This window comes from Nicotiana tomentosiformis, chromosome 8 (assembly GCF_000390325.3).
Source record: "Nicotiana tomentosiformis chromosome 8, ASM39032v3, whole genome shotgun sequence".
Lineage (NCBI taxonomy): Eukaryota > Viridiplantae > Streptophyta > Magnoliopsida > Solanales > Solanaceae > Nicotiana > Nicotiana tomentosiformis.
This window is the reverse complement of record NC_090819.1, coordinates 15,966,810-15,985,771: the sequence shown is the minus strand read 5'-3', so window position 1 is coordinate 15,985,771 and position 18,962 is coordinate 15,966,810. Positions and strand designations below refer to the sequence as shown.

The 18,962-nt window shown below is 32.2% G+C and overlaps 1 protein-coding gene and 1 non-coding gene across 2 annotated transcripts; one reads left to right on the top strand and one right to left on the bottom strand.

Annotated features, from left to right (window-relative positions):
- Nucleotides 1-8,353: 8,353 nt before the first annotated feature.
- On the bottom strand, nucleotides 8,354-10,051 carry LOC104096551 (F-box protein At1g61340-like). Its single transcript, XM_009602936.4, has 3 exons — nucleotides 9,626-10,051; nucleotides 9,125-9,199; nucleotides 8,354-9,026 (listed from the first exon to the last, which is right to left on the bottom strand). The coding sequence occupies exons 1-3, from the start codon at nucleotides 9,836-9,838 to the stop codon at nucleotides 8,766-8,768; spliced, it is 549 nt and encodes a 182-aa protein (XP_009601231.1). The 5' UTR covers nucleotides 9,839-10,051; the 3' UTR covers nucleotides 8,354-8,765.
- Nucleotides 10,052-17,411: 7,360 nt separating this feature from the next.
- TRNAD-GUC (transfer RNA aspartic acid (anticodon GUC)) lies at nucleotides 17,412-17,483 on the top strand. Its single transcript has one exon. It is a non-coding gene; the product is annotated as a tRNA-Asp (tRNA).
- Nucleotides 17,484-18,962: the final 1,479 nt, after the last annotated feature.

Sequence of the window (18,962 nt, the reverse complement as noted above, 5' to 3'; positions counted from 1 at the left end):
AATTTTCGGGAAGCGTCTGAACTCCTCAAATTCAATCCCTTGGTGAATGCTTCAGCCGCCCATTCATCCGGGACAGCCGGGAGCAACATTCTCTCCTTCTAGAATCGGGTAACGAACTCTCGTAGAAGCTCGGACTCTCCTAGCGCAATCCTGAATATGTCGGCCTTTCGGGCATGTACTTTTCTAGCCTTGGCATGAGCCTTGATAAAAGAATCCGGCAGCATTTCAAAGGAGTCTATGGAATGCTAGGGTAACAGCGAATACCGCGTCAAGGCTTCCTTCATGAGGGTTTCTCGAAATTTCTTTAGCAATACAGATTCAATTTCGTGAGGAGCTAAATCATTTCCCTTTACCGCTGTTGTCTAGCTGGTAATATGCTCCTGGGGGTCTGAAGTTCCGTCATACTTTGGCACTTCATGTATTTCGAACCGTTTCGGGATTAACTCTGGTGCCGCACTTGGCTTGTATGGTAATTGAGTATACTTTTTCGAGTCCAGACCTTTCAGCACTGGTGGCGCGCCCGGGATATGGTCCATACAGGTGTTCACTTCCCTCATAAACCGTAAAAGTTCATTCTTGAAAGGATCATTCTCGTTGTTGAGGCCGAATTCGTTCCCCCTGCCCCATCGGAGCCAATTTCACCCCTGGGAGTGTTGTTGTCGACCCTCTGCGTTATTTGATTCGTGGGAACCCCGGGATGAATAAGATCTCGTATGTTTGCATTATTTAAAGCTCCCGACAATGCCTGCTTCAACTCTGTCATAACCTTATCCTGTCGCGTGAGGTGTCCTAGAATAATCGTTTGTTCCTCTTGCAAGACCCTTACCGCATCAACGACATGTTCCTCATCAGCATCATCGGGAGTTGTCTCCCGAACATGTCGAGGATATTGCTTGTCATGCATCGGTATAGCGCCATTTCCCTCATTATGGGTGTCACTGATTGAGTACTCGAACTAAGGTTGATCCCCTCGAATCTTGGGATTGTGCATGTCATTAATAGTGTTATTTGCCATTTTTTATGATTTTTTCTAAGATAAAATAATCAAAACACATTAGTAAAAAAAGCAAGGATCAATTAAATTACACGGCTGTCTAGGCCCCACGGTGGGCGCCAAACTATTTACCCGTAAAATGGTACAGTTGAATTTATACGTGATTTTTAGACAAATAAATTAATTTGATCCTGAAAGAATAAAATAATCAAAAAATTATGCAATACTTAGCCTTAGGATATAGACGAAATAACAGAAGCAACAGTTCCGGGAGTAGGGTTTTCGGGCACAACAACAACAAAATTAAAGAGTAAGAAGATAAGATTGTATTTAGCTTTGTATCGAATATAGCGTAAGTTTGCCAGAAAATCCGTATCCCTTACAATGACAACTGAGCTCACTATTTATATCTATGAAGGAGGTCCTAGGATCATTCCCTTCTTTACTATCAATTATGAGGGACATTGATGAAGGTGTAATGGTAAACATAAATGCTAAATTCCCTGTAATGGGTAATTGCTCTTAATGCCATGAAATATTCTCTATTAAATGCTACCGGACGAAGAGCATTTATTGCATCTTTATGAGCGTTATTCTTTCCGGTGACAAACGAAACAGTTGCATTCGGTCTTTGGCAATCCCCCGTCTTGGGTTCCACGTATCCCTTTTTTGGACGGCCACGTGTCATAGCATATTTTACCCTATACACCAATGGCACTCTTCTCTAGTTGTGATGTCAATTTTTTTTTCTCATCTGATAACATATCAGTCTTTATGAATTGCCATTCTCACTAGCTTGTGCCCCATTTATGACATTAAAATGAGTAGAAAGTCACAAAGACTTTTATCTCAATGGAAGAGTAGAAAATTCAAAGATTTTAATCTCTAAAAACTTAAGCAGAAATTATAAGGATTTAGTCTAACACAAACATAATATAAGAGGGACAAAGAAATAAAAGTAAGTTCCTTAATGTTGTTATCTTTTTATATTCAAAAAATAAATTTTGCAACCTATAAACAAATTAGAACCAGAAATGTAGAAGAGACAGAAATAAATGAGAGTCCACTGAATTCATGGTGTGTCCTTAAGGAACTTAATTCCCTTTTAGTACTCGAGATTTATGATTATTTCCTCTCACAATATAACGGATTAACCCTACTGGTGTAGTAGTACTTCAAGCACCAATGTTCAGTGAACTCAATAAGGCAACAACAAACTACACTTACTTATTGTTTGTCAAAAATAATGCAAGAAGAGAACTCAGAAATTTCGCAAGAAAAATCTGAGAGAATGGCCAGGTACTAATAGCCAATAGGTTGAGTTAAAACCGAAGAGTTGTAACTCTTCATTTGAGGCTGCAACACAAAAGTGGTTGAATGACTATTTGCGCAAAATCACCATGTTCGAATTTTAACGGAAAAATCAGAACAGGGAAAAATTAAATTACTGTTACAAATGATCAAAAAACGTTAATAAAATATATATATATATATATATATATATATATATATATATATATATATATATATATATAATTTTAACGGAAAAATCAGAACAGGGAAAAATTAAATTACTGTTACAAATGATCAAAAGACGTTAATAATATATATATATATATATATATATATATATATATATATATATATATATATATATATATATTAATGAATATATTAGTACAAAAAAAATTAACCAATCAAATGCAAAGTCGAGCGATGACACGATGCTTGCCTTCTTCTAAACTCTTTAAAAGCTAGAAGAAGTGCAATTGTATATAAATCCCTCAAATTACTTTTTCTCCTCCAATATGGGATAATGTTTCTTTGTAAATGGAAAATTTTAAAATTTGGAAAAAGGGACAAAAATATCCCTATTGTTTTCTCATTGATTAACAAATACCCTCCATCCATCTATCCATCCAAAAAAATACACGGCGTTAATTCTATTAATAAAATTGCTCTCACGCCTAATGATAGAATCTTGTGCTTTCAATTTGATGACATGACGATTTTTTACTGGGCCACATGACAAGCTCAGGCTGAAACAAAAAATGAATCTTATTTCGACCCACTTACATAGTCCAACCCTAAGTTTTCTTGTCGGAATTTTTACCTTCCTATACACTATTTAAAACCCTATTATCCTCCCTACCAAAGTTTTAATTTAATTATATGGTCATATACAGTTTACTAATTATATACAAATAAGTTTTAAATGGGTATCCCTTTATATTAGGAATTGAATAAGGAATATCAATTATTTTCTTATCCATTTATACGTGCTCTCTCTCTCTCTCTCTCTCTCTCTCTCTCTCTCTCTCTCTCTCTCTCTCATTCTCTATTTTTTTTCCCAATTTTTCTTCATTTGATGTTCTCTGTTTTTTTTATGCTTTCTTGTTGTATAGAGTTTTAATGAAATTCATCAATGGATTTCAATCATTTTAACTTAGCAATTTTCTTTCATGTTGAACCATTGGTGTTCAAATTGAAATTGCCAATTAATAAATTTTGAAGGTGTTTGACTCTCCACCATTGACAGCTATTAAAAAGCTTTGAAGCTTTGAAATCGAATTTGGGTTTTCAAAAACTATTATTTGTTTGGATTGGGTGTTGTTGAAAACAATTAGGAATATTGTTTAGAGTTTATTTCTCAATTTTGAGGGTGTTTTGGTGAAGATTCAATTTGATTTTGGCTGAAGTTCATATTGAAACTAGAAGAAGAAGAAGAAGAAGAAGAAGAAGAAGAAGATATGACATACAATATACTTACGAAATTGTAATAAAGTTGTATTATAATTGTATGTAAATTATATTCTGTTGTAGTTATATATATTTTTTTATTTGAATATTGTATGAAAGTTAAAAAATAGTTGTATAATATATGAATCATTATATAAAATTTGTATTTAAGTTATCAATACTATCTTCTTACATAAAGTTGTTGATATGTATCAAAATTGTATTAAAAAAATAAGTTTTGATTGGAATTTTAGAGAGGAAGAAGCACACACCACATACAAAATATATACAAATCAGATACAAAATATATACAAAAGACATATTGTATAAAATTTGTATAAAAATTGTATTTAAATTGTACAATATTATAGTTGTATTTAACTGAGTAAAAATAATGTCTGAAAGTTGCAGATAAGTTGTAAATAAATTGTATAATATATACTAATTAGTTGTATGAAATTTATTTTTACTATGTATGTTGTTATAGATATTCAAATTTACATTAATTTTGTACGGAATTTATTTTTAATTTGTATGTTGATGTACTATATATTGTTCTTTTCTCAGTTGATTTTATTTTCTTTGAAGTCCGAGGAGATACTACATTTTGTTCAGCTGCAACATTCGATGTAGGTTTTTCGTCTGCTTTTGGAGACATTACCTCCGAAAATTTCAACAATTACAAGTGACTCAGCATTGGGTTTGCCATTGTGCAACAACACTGGGATTTTCTTATGAACAGGGTTTGATTGAAGAAGCAGAGGGCTCTTGTTCTGTAAATCTTCTTTTTATCAACTCATATTCAAACCCCTTAATCTTCAGAGCCCATTCAATTCTGCAACTAAAAGGGCTCCCACTATGTCCAAGCAACTTCACTCCTGACATTCTCTTACAATTTCTAACTCTCACAACTCTTATTATGTTAAAAGATTTTTTCATGGTGGTATGAATTGATCTTGGTGTTCTTTTATAGCTTGAAAAATAATAATGAAATTTCTTAGGCACCAATCAAAGTTATTTCTTGTTTGACACCTGAAGCTTAACTAATATAATGTTTGCATTTGCAGTGACGACTTAATTCGAAGTCGTGGAAGTTTCTATTTATTAAATATTGCTGGCTATTTTTGAAAATTTCTAGACACACGATTTGTTTATTGATTTTTTTGAAACAATTATCAAACAGAAATTCCTAAATATAAGTTCGATCGGGAGAGAAGAGAGGAGAGAAAAAAGGAAAAGGATATAACTAAATCCCTTGATTGAATGCACTAATAATGGATTGAGAGTTTTTTAAGGTGGAATGCATATAATTTGTAAGTAATTCTTGTTTAGGGCGGATAATATACAAAATTAGAATAATTTTGATAAATAAATTTCAAATATTGTATATGAACGAAAAAATCTCTTTCTTACCGGAATCATAAAATTACATTAATCCATCCGATAAAATCCCTTTTTTTAACCATTTCTCATATGTCTTCTCTCTGTAACTGTATGTCCCCGGAATACATATTGAAAAATGTTCAATGAAGTCGAGCAAAATATGGGAAGTAGGAAGTTCCCGAAAAGAAAAAACTAGTTGTTCTTGTTCGTAGTGAGAGATCTCATTCTGTAACATTTGAGGTTATCTGGATAACAATCATTACAAATAAAAATTAACGATGTTTAACATTTCTTAGTAAATGTATATTTTACGTATAGTAAATAAATAGTAAATAAATAAATAGTAAGTAAATTTTATGTATATTTATTATTTATTATCTAGATAAATCTGTCATCTTTCTTTCTTTCGATAAACAAGAAAATAAATAAAATATATATTTTGTCAGATCTTATATTTTTATTAAAAATTAAAATGTGTTTAGTGTTATGACTAAAAGTGCACCACTTTGATAAAGTAAATGGACTATTTGTGCTCCATGTAGAAGAATATGTATGACTTTGAGTCTAAAACCAAAGATAATGTATGTTTTGGGATTTTTTTCAGTGTTATGACTAAAAGTGCACCACTTTGTTAAAGTAAATTGACTATTACTGCTTCATGTGAAAGAATATGTATGACTTTGAGTCTAAAACCAAAGATAATGTATAGTTTTGGACAAGAATATGTATGACTTTGAGTCTAAAACTAAAGATAATGTATGGTTTTGAACTATCAAATTAATCGTAGATATCTCAAAGAAGGAAAGAAACCTTTTGTATTACAACAGTGAAAGAAAAAAATAAAAAATCGAACTGAACCAAATAAGGAACACACCTATGATAACAGGCAATCATGGTAAAAAAGAGGTTAAACCTAGGGCCGGATTAGATAAGTGGGTCAAAATAAGACTATTTTTTTGTTTCGTAGCCAAATAAAAATGTGCTTTTTTAGACGAATAGATGGACGGAAGGTATTTGTAGACTATTTAGCAAACCATAAGAGTAGTTTAATTCATTTTCTCTCCATTTCCCCGTCACACCATTTAAGCCAAAAATCCAACAGAAGGCAGAGTAGGGTTGTAGTGTGTGATTGTGTAGTTATGGTTCTTCAAATATTTGTCACGGTGGTGAGTACGGGTGGCAAACGGGCAGGGCAGGGCGGGGCGGATATGGACGGGTTGAAAACATGTAATGTAAAAACCGATAAATTATCTGACCCGACCCATATTTAATATGGATAAAAAATAGATTAGCTGGTGGATAATATGAATATCCATATTATCCATTTTGAAAAAAATTTTAGTCTCCCAAACTTGAGGAACCCCCAGTTTGAGGCTTTACAAATGTAAATGTTAAACTCATTAGTTATCCATTTTCTAAGTGGATAATATAATGTTTCACTATATTTGACCCGTTTTTAAAAAACTCATTATCCAACCCATTTTGTAATGGATAATAACCATTTTGTCACCATTAGAGATGAGTAGGGCATGAAATAGTGATGTAGCAGAAGTGGAGCGTAAACGAGTGATTCAGCTAGTGGCGGTGAAGAATCAATAGATAAATGGGCGGTTGATGGTGGCTGTTCCACGGATGAAGGTGCTGTAGCGAGTTGGTTAAGTTTAACAGAAGATTTTACTTTTACTGTTAGTTTTAGGTTATAGGACCAAAACAATACACTTTTTATATAGATTAAGGATCTTTCAGTTAGGTATATTACTATATTAGGGACCAAATGGATTCAAAGGCCATACATTAGGGACCATTTTGATCATTTTCCAAGCAGATATATTTCATATGTTAGGTTTTTTGTTTCCAAATTATGTCAACCATGCGTGGGTTCATAATTTTGCAGTATCCTTAGATTAAGAAGAGTGCCTTATAACTTACATGCTGCCTGAGCAGAGCTTGCACTTGCACTTTTTTGTTTGATAATAATGGTGTCCGGCCATTTTGTATACACATCGACTAATTTTATTAGGTATTTGTTATCTCCCACCAGCACAGATACCGTATAACTCTGTCAATCAAGGCTTGGACATAAATAAATCACTTAGTATTTTTTTGCTTCCGTTATAATTTGAATCCGAAACCTCATGGTTCTCAACCCATTTTATTGATCACCAGGTCACATCCTTATTCCTAAGTGTGAGCTTGCACTTGCACTCGCACTCTTGTATTTAAACAAAGGCTCATATTATAAATGTATGTTTAAGAATTTCAGGGAATAAAGGCAAAGTGTTTGGTGGAAGTTTCAGCAGCAAATAACACTGGATATTTTAAATTCTTGATTAAGAAAGAGAATATAGATACAAGAGTGGCAAACATCAATGCATAGGCCAATAAGCAACCTTCTGAGCAATTGACCACATATACAAAGCCTTTTTATTCCCAAAACACTAAGTTTACTACATTTATGTGTTCATATATCATAAATTAGTGAATTATTGGCACAAATCCATGGTTAAGAGACGGGCAAATGCGAAAGCACTCACTCTCATCTAGAGCGTAATTTGTTTGATAATTCTCTTCTCAAATAAAGGTATTGTTTGTTGGTTTGGAAATTAAAGAAGAAATTAAAAGGAGCACAACACATGCATTTTTGCAGACACGTGATTAAGCAGGACACAATACAGAACCAAAACATGAGATTGACAGGCATATTGTTTTCACAGAAAACACTCTTGTTATTTCGATAATTAAATCTCACATAGGTTTGAAGTGAAGAAAAGTCAAGATAGAGGGGGAGAGGGGAAGCATGTCAAACAGCCTACGAAAATTTATCAGAAAACCTGGGGACAACAGGTCTGTTGACCATATTTATAGTAATTCCGCGAACATGTCAATTCGTAATACTTCGAACAGGAACAAACCCAGTCAAATCCGACACGTGGGGTCAGAGGAGCATAATGTGTACGCAGACCTTACCCCTACTTTATAAAGAAAGAGAGGTTGTTTCAGATAGATCCTCAGCTCAAGAACAATGAAAAGGACACAATAAACAAATAACAACAACAACAACAAGGTAATAAGACAACGAAAATTTAACAGTGTCTGGAACATTTATATATCTTCAGTGTTACTAGACAGTCATATAACTTACTAGACAGGCAAGTTGAAATTCAAGTAAGAAAATTTACTGTACAAGAAAAGAACATGAAATCTGGGACATAGCCAAATTTGCAAACAAGTCAGAGATGAAGTGGAATTACATATTTATTCCCTTAAATTAACAAATTGTACAACGAAAGACCAGACTCTTATATACAACCAAAATTTCTTATGAGATCAGAAGCGCCAGCAAAGCCCTTCCAAACAGAATACCTAAATTAATCTCTCTACAAATACAAACAAGCCACCCCATCTTCAATGAAAGGGTTGAAGAACAACAATGGCTTGTAAAGATTGTTGTGACATGTACACAAGAACCTGCAATCTGATAACTATTTTCCGATGGATCCTTTCTTTTGACTATGATTTCTACAACAATGCCTTTAACTAATCTAATAAAGCATATCTTCCCATTTGTCTAAGTCTTGATATGCATGATAAGGAATAGTCGAGGTACGCACCAAATAGAATATGCACAAGTGGCACGTATAACCACAATCTACATCTCAGTATCCATTTCCATAAACAACTCTCTCCGCGGCCAATTTTCTTCACCATCTGATGTGAACAAGGAAACAGATATATCAGCCAGTTTCTTCCGGCTCAAACGAGACCTCGGAACCTTCGATTGCCTAGGAGCATTTGGCGCTTCAGATTCATATGACTCACTCCAATTCTCCATATCAGTAGTAGCATTCTTAAAACCAACAGTCTTTCTTGGTGTATTATATTCAAAATGCCATTTTTTTGCAACCACAGTCTGTTCATTCACCAAACACAAACAGCTCATCAATACTTAAAACTAATAAAACTTCTTCAATTATAATGTAATGGCAGTTGAATACAATTAATGCTTACCGCTTCTCTAATCGCCTTTGATACATGAAACAACCTCTTTAGATCATCATGATCAACTCCACACACTATCCTTATCTGCAGAATAGAGACACAAAAAACACATCTTTTTCAATAATCCAATCCAGTTGAAACTTCACAACCATAAACTTTTCACAAAACAAATGAAAAGGAAACTATTTTACACCATTATAATCTTGGTCAACCCATTTTCAACTCTGCCCATTTATCACCACCCAACCCATTTTGACCCGCATGAGATGTGGGGAATTGGATATTGACCCGTTTTGTTTCGACCCATCAAAACCCGACCCGACTGTTTCACCCAATCCCATTTTGACCCGCATGAAATATGGACAGATTAATTTCGACCCAGTTTATTTCAAACCAAACCAAACCCAACTCGCTCATTTGCCACCTACTGTAATGGACAAGTGGGAATCAATAAATTTAAATACGGTAAACAGTAAAATAAAGTAAAGTAAGTTAAATTTCTGTACTTACCAGAATATCTTGAGGCAAAACTTCAAGAGGAGACTTCACATTCACAGAACTGGAAAATGAATTCTGCCTACAGAGTTTCTTGGTTGGTGTAGTGGAAATGAAATCATCAACATCCACAATTTCAGGCAAAAAAATTCTTTTCCTCCCAAATGAAGTACTTCTCACAAGCCCTGCTAATCCAACATTATCTTCACATTTCTTCCTCATTGCCATTTTCTTCAACTTTTTCACACAAAACCCAACTCCAAGATCTGATTTTTCCACCAAAACAGATAATTAAAACCAATTGATATTATCCAAAATACAAAACCCAACTTTGAAAATGAACTAATTGAGAAGGGTCAAGTTTTGTTTTTTTATATAAAGACAGTTGTTTTCTTGAGACTTAATTTTAAACTGGAAAAGGATAAGTATCTAGAAAGGATTTTTATCTTGGCTAAGCAAAAAGATTCTTGGTTAAATATGTGAGGGGGAAAAACTAGCCGTTGGAGAAATACACGTGGCAAAATGGGACAAGGAGAAAAGGAAATAACGTGGGTGGTTCAAGTTGACGTGAGTAGATTGGTCGGTCCAAGTTGGATTGTCGGTTGGCTTTACCTAAACACGTTCTGTTCTTCGTTCTTAGACATATGTTCAATAATTTGTGCTAGATTCATTTTACACGCAGATCAAGGAAACTGGACGGCTAAGATGATGATATGTCAGTTTGGTGTAGTCATTAACGGTTAAGATCTTTTGTAAAAGATAGTCAATAATAGATCCTTCTAGGATAAGTATTCTAAAAGAGTGGGCTTTAATGGATGGGGTGACGGCTGTGAAGTTTTTCACTCGTGGGGTCTAGGAAGATGCATCATTGGTTAAATTTAATTTTAGGGTGGGGTGGTAGGGGTGAGGGGTCAAAGTAGGTCAACGCGTCTACATGATATGCTTGAATTATCATTTATTAAATGTGTCGCAAAGATCTTGTCTAGTTCAGTTTATATTTTTTGTGTGATTTGCGGATTATTACACAGATAGAGGTTTATTCAGTGCGTATAAAGTGCTCACCCGAATAGCAAAGATTGTGACAGTAGTTATAGCGGCTGCGAGTTTCTCCTCTTTAAAAAAAAAATTAAGGTTAGTTTTCTGTTTTACTAATGGTGGTTTCTAATTAATTACTCTCTCCGGTCCACAATAAGTGATCATTTAACTTTTTATTTTTATTCTAAAATAAATATTCATTTACATAATCAAAAAAAAAATAATTTTATTTTTTCAAAATTTGCCCTTATTTACATATTTCAATGTGTCAAGTTAACAATTAATTAAAGTTAATTTATTGAATATATCTTTTTTTTTCCTCTAGGAATTCGTATTTTTTTAATGGGTATGTCAAAGGTACAATTGTCATTTATCGTGGACCGGAGGGAGTAACACATATTTTAACTATTTTTGAGATCTTAAATAAAAATTACTTCTTCCAATATTTGCTTTCTTTTATTTATAAGCATAAATGCGGGTGAAATTTTTGCTAATGGCTAAGATGTTTAGTGGAATCCCGTGCTAATTTGCGGGGGTCCTGACAGTTTTTTATGTAAAACAATTCAAGAATTTTACTTTCTTCATTTCTGCTTTAAAGATAATTTTAGCTTGTCTACCAAGATTTTGATAGATTGGAATAAATCATCTTTATTATTTTTGGTCTTTATTAAAATTTTAATCTTAATTTTCAAAATTGTGTTTATTTTATTGACAGTTAGGTTACATCCTTGAATTTGAGATTAGGCTTTTTATGATAATAAATGTAAAATAATATCATTACTCATAAAAAACAAAATATAACACATAAAGATCACCTAACATCTTGGCCACCAGTATTCCAGGAAGGTTACCAAGAATAAAAGGCCTCAGATAAAATAAAAGAAAAATTAGGTACAAATTTTTTAATAACGAACTCATATTTACGTGCATTTTTTGGTTCTCTCATTTCCACCTTCTTTCTAATATCTTTACTTTATCTTTGATTTTGTTTATATTTCGATGACTGACAAGTAATATACAAAATCACTCTTTTGTGTAAATCTATGTTATGATATGAAACTAGTTCATAAAATAAACGTGTACGAAAAGAACTGCAATATTTGGTTTTACCGCAGTTGTTTGTTGAATTATTTAGAAGCTCATATCCTTAATTTCTAATTAAGAAGAGATTAATTCATTTCTTCTTTATATAATTGCAATCTGATATATGGTCTTCTAAATGATCTAAAAAAACGTGTAATGTATGCAGTAGTATTATGATATATGAACATCACAATTTTAATTTCTTTCATCAAAGAGAGAAAAAAGAAGGGGGGGGGAGTAAGAAGGTTCTGGAAAAACAAAAAAATAAAATAAGAGGCAAAATCTCTATGTAAAAGATATGGTCCAGAATAATATAATATAATATAATATAATACTAATTAAAAAGAAAGAATGTCATTAATTAAAAAAGAAAAGAAAAAAAGAAAAAATAGTGGCTACTAAAGTAAGGCTGACGTTGGAAATAAGACCTGCATACTAAAGTCACAAGTCAATTGTAGGGGTCAATGGAGTGCACTTTATGTTGTCTTTACTTTGAAAAGAGTTGCCAATTTTTTTAAAAGAGTTTTACCAAATTTTTGAAAAGAAATTTGAAAACAAGAATTTGACCAACACCAAAAAATTTCAATCTTATTTTAAAACAAACACCAAAATTTGACATACAAACCGTTAAGGTGCATTTATTGTTCAGCTCCCCCACCCCACCCCCTCCTTTTTCCTTTTTTGTAGATTAAAATATTATGTATTTCGAAATTAATCGATATTCATAAAAATATTACTCCTTCTATTTCAAATTATATGATATACTTTTATTTTTATTTAAAACTTTATTCTTGAAAGAAAATTTCTATAAGCATACAAATATTATAACTCAACAAATTTTTATATGATCATAAATTTTAAAAATCATCCATTATCTTAAATTTCGTATCAATCAAACTACCTCTGTTCACTTTTACTTATTTACTTTGGACTTTTCATGCCCGTTAAGATATAATAATTATAGCATGTATTTTACCATATAACCCCTAATAATAATAGCTTTTCAAAAAGTCTTGAGAAATAATTTTGAAAACGAGCTATTAAATAAGGGTAAAACGGGAAAAAAAAAGATTGTCTTTCTCTTGATTTAATATAGTAGACAAGTAAAAATAAAAAAAATATTTTTAATATAATGGACAAGTAAAAGTGAACGGATGTAATAGTTTTTTTTTTCCGATTGAACCAGATTATCTGTTTTACTAGAAGAAATGAGTGGTTGACCATTGTGGTACATAAATAAATTAAATATTCTATGGGGAATGAGAGATTGAGTCAAAGTAATCAACTCAAGTATTAATTGCATTTAACTACCTTCCATCCTAGTCAAAAGTAAAATGAAACGCTAACAAGTTTAATGTAATTAATTCATTTCATTATGCACGCTATCTTAAGCTACGTCCATTTATAAATAATTTATTACAAAACGAGTGAAAATTATTTACATTTCTCAAATTTACTCTAAAAATCAAACTTATCTTCCAACTTTAAACAATTGTCATTTTCATCATTTCATCCTACGCAATATCTATTTTACCCTTGGCATTTTCGACTCCCCATATATGTAATATCCTTTTTATATTATTTAGATATTTGTTAATACATGATTTTATTCATAAGTTAAAAATATTATATCTTATTATATGATTTAATCTAAGTTCACTAACATTATAAATAAAACAATCATATTATGAATTTATTACAAAATATATTGCTACTTTATTATTATTATTATTATTTTAATATTATATATATTAAAATGCATATAATGTATGCCGGTGTGCGTGTGTGATTTTAAGTTCCACTACTTTTACAATTCTCTATGCGTATATAAATTTTTGAGTTTTGATTGTTATTACTAGATTTTTTTCTAAATTATAATTAAAGTTCATGTAAGTGTAAATAAATAATTTTTGTAAATTTATTATAAAATTTACCTCTATTTTTTGCCCATTAAATTCTTATTACCTACATTGTATAATTTATAAAAACTTTACTCTCTTTTATTCTCAAATTTGTAAATTGAGTTTTGATTGCTATTAATAAAATTACTGATACGAGTAAATTATTTATTGTAATTTTTATTTTTCTCATTTATTTCACTATTGAACATCATTAACTTATATGCTTGACTATTACTTATTTTTAATTTGTTTATAGGTAAGTCGATAACATGAATTAAAATATAAAAATATCATTATATTAAAGAATAAAAATAAGAGATAAAAATTGTAGAGGGTTAAATAAGCATTTTGAGAAATCACCTTTCATAGGAGAAGCAGAATGTTAATTGTAAGTTGAAGGATGAGTTTAATTTTTAAAGCAAACTTGGAGGATGTAAATAATTCTTACCCTTACAAAAAATGGTCAATTCATAATATATTACTAATATTAACCAAGTATTACCAATATTAGCCAATTAGCTATTTGTAGCCAAAAAAGGTTAAATTTTTGCTTTCTTTTGAGTGTGTGTTATTAGAATAGTTTGGGTATATCTTAAGGAGCTTGAATCTCAGTTTTGGGATGATTTGGTGGAGTTTTGAGGTGGTTTGAATTGAAATTTGAAGTAGGAGATGAACATAAAAAAAATGATATCCGTATCAAATATGTATCATATTTGTATCAAATATGTATCACATTTTGTGAGATACACACGTGATATATGTTTGATACATGTGCCGCAGAAGAATTTTTGAACTCGATTTTAACTATGAATTTTGATACCAAATCACCTCCAATCTTCCTCAAATTTTGTAAATTGACTCATCTATATGTTTTTAATTAATTTCAACCATATCCATTGAAAAATATCCCTTTTTGCTTAGATTTTTGGAATCTTATTGTCACGACCCAAACCGGAGAGGCTGTCGTAAGATAAGTAGAATAAAACATAAGGAAATACTCAATATAGGGTGACCCAACTTGATATACTGACTTATACATATGACGTATTGGCCTATAAGGTCATACCAGTATCAGTATATATGACATCTGTGTATAAGCCTCTAAGAGTACATAAATATCATAAAGGTCAGGACAGAGCCCCGCCATACCAAAACAATACATATTCAAATCATACTGACCAAATAGGTAACTCTAGAGCAAGTGGAATGCACAAACACCTTCTGCTGAGCTGATAGCTTACTAGGAGAATTCTCAACCTGTCTATCGGGACCTGCAGAATGAAACACAGCGTCCCCAGGCAAAAAGGGACGTCAGTACAAATAAAGTACCGAGTATGTAAGGCATGGCAATAGTATATAAAAGACATGAAAGAAACATAGAGTAAAGAACTCAACCTGAAATTCTGAATAGCTCTGTGAATCATGAAAATTTATAATGTCATGCATGTGCGTATAAATATCATACCATGCATAGGTATATGCGTTCATAACATCAACAAGCCTCTGAGGGCATCCCATCATATCATCTCGGCCACTGTGGGCAAAATCATCAACGTATACCAGCTGATCAGGTGGTGGTGCTATATAACGCCTTAACCTTTTTCCATATCCCATATACATATAATATACGCGTATATAACATCTTCTGGTCATGGGTCAATGTACATGTATAAACGCATGAAATGCATAAGAAATACGTTAATAAGATTTCTCGAATATCATAAAATCAGTATGCCTTTCGGACAAACTTTAATACATATTTTCTGAGACCCATGAACAAAGGATATAATAATAATTCACATGAGGAATCAAGAGTATAGACATCCTAAGTATTTCTATGAATAGAGTCATTTATGAAAGTTGCGTATTTGCTCGTTTCGTTTGTATCGTACGGATAATTTCAAAAGGAAATGAGGGATAGCCTTAACATACCTTAACTCTGTTGAATCCTTAATACCTTCAAAAAAATTATTCAAAAAACTCACTTCAATCTACCACATTATAAGGAGATTCAAAATCAGTGCTGAGTAAAGGCTAAGTCCGCAACTTAAACTAGTAGTGCGTTTACATAAATTTGGACAGCATCTCCCCTGTAACTAGGCCCTCCTCCAATACCATATACCAACAACAACAAGAACACAATAATAACAACATGTGAGCATAATTTTCCAACCTTATCTCCATCATAACATACCACAAAACAGTCCACACATCCTAATCACTTCATACATAAAACGACAACCAAAGTAGTGTCAAACAACTTAAAATAAGATAACGATGAACGACCAGCCCACCATTCCGTCATTATGTGATGTTTCTCCACACCATTTATCCTCCAAAACTCCATTAAACAGTAGAAAAATATACAGCCCAAAGGCAACACGAAACAACCCACAAAATAATCCATTACAAGTCAAATAGCTCGAACTCACGGCTTTCGATCACCGTCCCGTGAGTTATAACTATTAGGAAATAAATTTATCAACCTTCCTTGATATTTAAACACTTAAATACAGAAAGTACACATTTTCTTAACTATGAAGTACCTTCCAAAACTCAAACCACAAAGAAAAAGAGAGGCGATATAGCGATACTTACATCGTAGGGATCGTTTTAATGTTATCGCTTCTTGATTCCGTGCCCGGGATGATAATATTGTCTAAAGCTCTTATAGAGAGCTTAAGAGTAAGGTTAGGGGTGTTATTTGGGCGAGCTCTCTAGAAAATTGGAGAAAAAGACGAGATGGAATGCAAATATCCCAATTATTTTAAAAGTCATAAAGGTGATACTTGGCACCTTTTGATTGGCCCTTCCTCCAACGCTTATAACTTTTTATCCGGGTGTCGTATGAATGAACGATTAAGTGCTTTGGAAACTACATTCCAAGACCTTCAATTTTATGTATAATATGTCAAAAAAAGACCTCATATAGCACACAAAATATATTTCTCAAAAAGCTCTGTTACATAGCAAATCCTTAGTCGGTGTTTCCGCAACTTTAATCCGATTTTTCTCAAACTTCATATTTTCTATCCAAACATCATATATAGTCATATCATGACTTTAAAATTATTTAAATCATGATTAACATGTCTCATATTCATTACGTCACCTTGGGACGCACAGGGTGTAACACTTATATATATTTATATTTTATTACCTTATTTGCTACCTCATCCATGATATTTCCTTTTCGTCTTACATCTAATATTGCTAATCAATGCCTAAAAATACGGAAGGAGATCTTTGCGTATGATTCTTGGATAGAAAGAACCTTATTTATTTAAGTTTTTATTTTTTATACGAGCTTGGTTAGTTTGGGTAAGTATATAATTAATGATTAAAGGTCGGTAAATTGGGACTTATTTGAGACATTTCTGTAAGATTTCCATCTTGTAAAAGCAGTAAGCTTAACTCAGATAAGCGAACAAATTTTAAGGCCCCATAGTATTAAACAACAGCCACGAAGTTAGTACTCTTTTTAACAAATTATCCTACTGCTTACTATTAGTTTTACCCCTTTTATTTAAGCACATAAATATTAATTTATAAAATTATATTTGATACTTAAAAAGTATTTTGAAACTCTTAATACTTATGAGCCACTTTTAATCAACTATACTAAAGTAGCTCTAAAATCTAGAAAAGAAAAATTAGCATCGAAATGAAATATAAGTGTTAATATAGTGGGATGAATACAAAGAGTTAGACAGAGCTGAATTGATTGGCAACTAATAGAGGGACCTGTTAAATAAAATTAAATATGCTACTTTACCAATAAGGTCGTTGTAGTATAGTGGTAAGTATTCCCGCCTGTCACGCGGGTGACCCGGGTTCGATCCCCGGCAACGGCGCTTTTTATTTTTTCTGTTCATTTTTTAACTTATTTTTCTTGTTTCCTTTCCTTCTTTCTGAGCCAGGGTTTATCTTCTTCATCTTTACTCCTAAATTTTCTTTCTCTTTCTCATCTAACAATTATTTTGGACCAAAAGGCAAATACTATAGTCAAGCATCTAAGAATTTTGTATAAAACTTTATAAAACCACTGTGTAGCTAATTAAATTTTCACCCCGAAATGCAAGTAATATTTCCTCAGCTATGGCTATGGAAGATGCAGAAAGAAAAAGGAAAAAAGAATCTAAAGACGGGAAGATGATGAATCACGATTCATGAATTTATAAATCAAAGAGTTGAGGATATTTAAAAATTTATTCCACACTCCGCTTATTTACTGGACTAGATAAACCCCATCTCTAATCACGGGCGGAGCTAGGGCAAAACAGGTTCATCCAAATTCCTTTCATCAGTAAATTGCACTAAATAGATATATAGAGTCAACATTTTTTTATGTATATATAATTTAGATGTTGGATCATCTTGACTTTTTCTTTCGTGTGTCCACCGGATAATTTAGTGTATAGAATTTTATCTTATACACAAAAGGTTAAGAGGGTGTTTGGCTAAGCTTATAAGCTGGTCAAACTAGCTTATAAATATTTTTCGGTTTATCTACGCATTTGGTAAAGCTAAAAGTACTTATAACCCAAGTGTTTATAAGTCAAAAATAAGCCAAAAGTCATAAGTTGGTCACTCCCAGCTTATGAATTTTTAGCTTATAAGCACTTTAAGTTTGACCAAAATTTTTACTATTTTATCCTTAAAATATTCCTATTTAGAACAAAACTCCTACATCGATAATCATTGCCTCAAGTATTTTTTCAACCCAAACCCCCCTCCCCTCCCCCCACCCCACCTCTTCAAGTCTGCAATTCTCATTGACTATTTAAGATAAGCGAATTTTGTATTCCTTTGCATATTTATACACTAAATAAAAACAGCGTTTGGCGACGGCCGCATTCCGTCGCTAAATCAATATTTTCCGTCGCTACAGTTGTTTAGCGACGGATTCAAGTTTGTCCATAAAATGCTCGTAGCTAGGCTTATAGCGACGAAAAGTACCAAACCGTCGCAGAATTAGCGACGACATATATCTGTAGCAAAGTTTAGCGAGGGAAATAACCGTCGCTATATTGCTTGTTTCTGTCGCTATTTTGACGTCTTTCGTCGCTGCAATACATAACAAAATTCGTCATTTGTTCTTATAGCGACGAAATCGTCTGTTGCTAGACGTGTTATAGCTAATTCTCCCTGCTTTTTGCAACAAAAACCTTTTGTCGCCAATTCGTCGCAAGATTTAATTTTATGCGATAATTTTATTTACGGAAAGTATCCGTCGCTAATTTATTTTTAATATATTGATAATTTTTTAAAATTCTTTTTATTTATTATTTTAAATGTACTCTGTTCAAGCATATTACATAAAAGCTATTAAA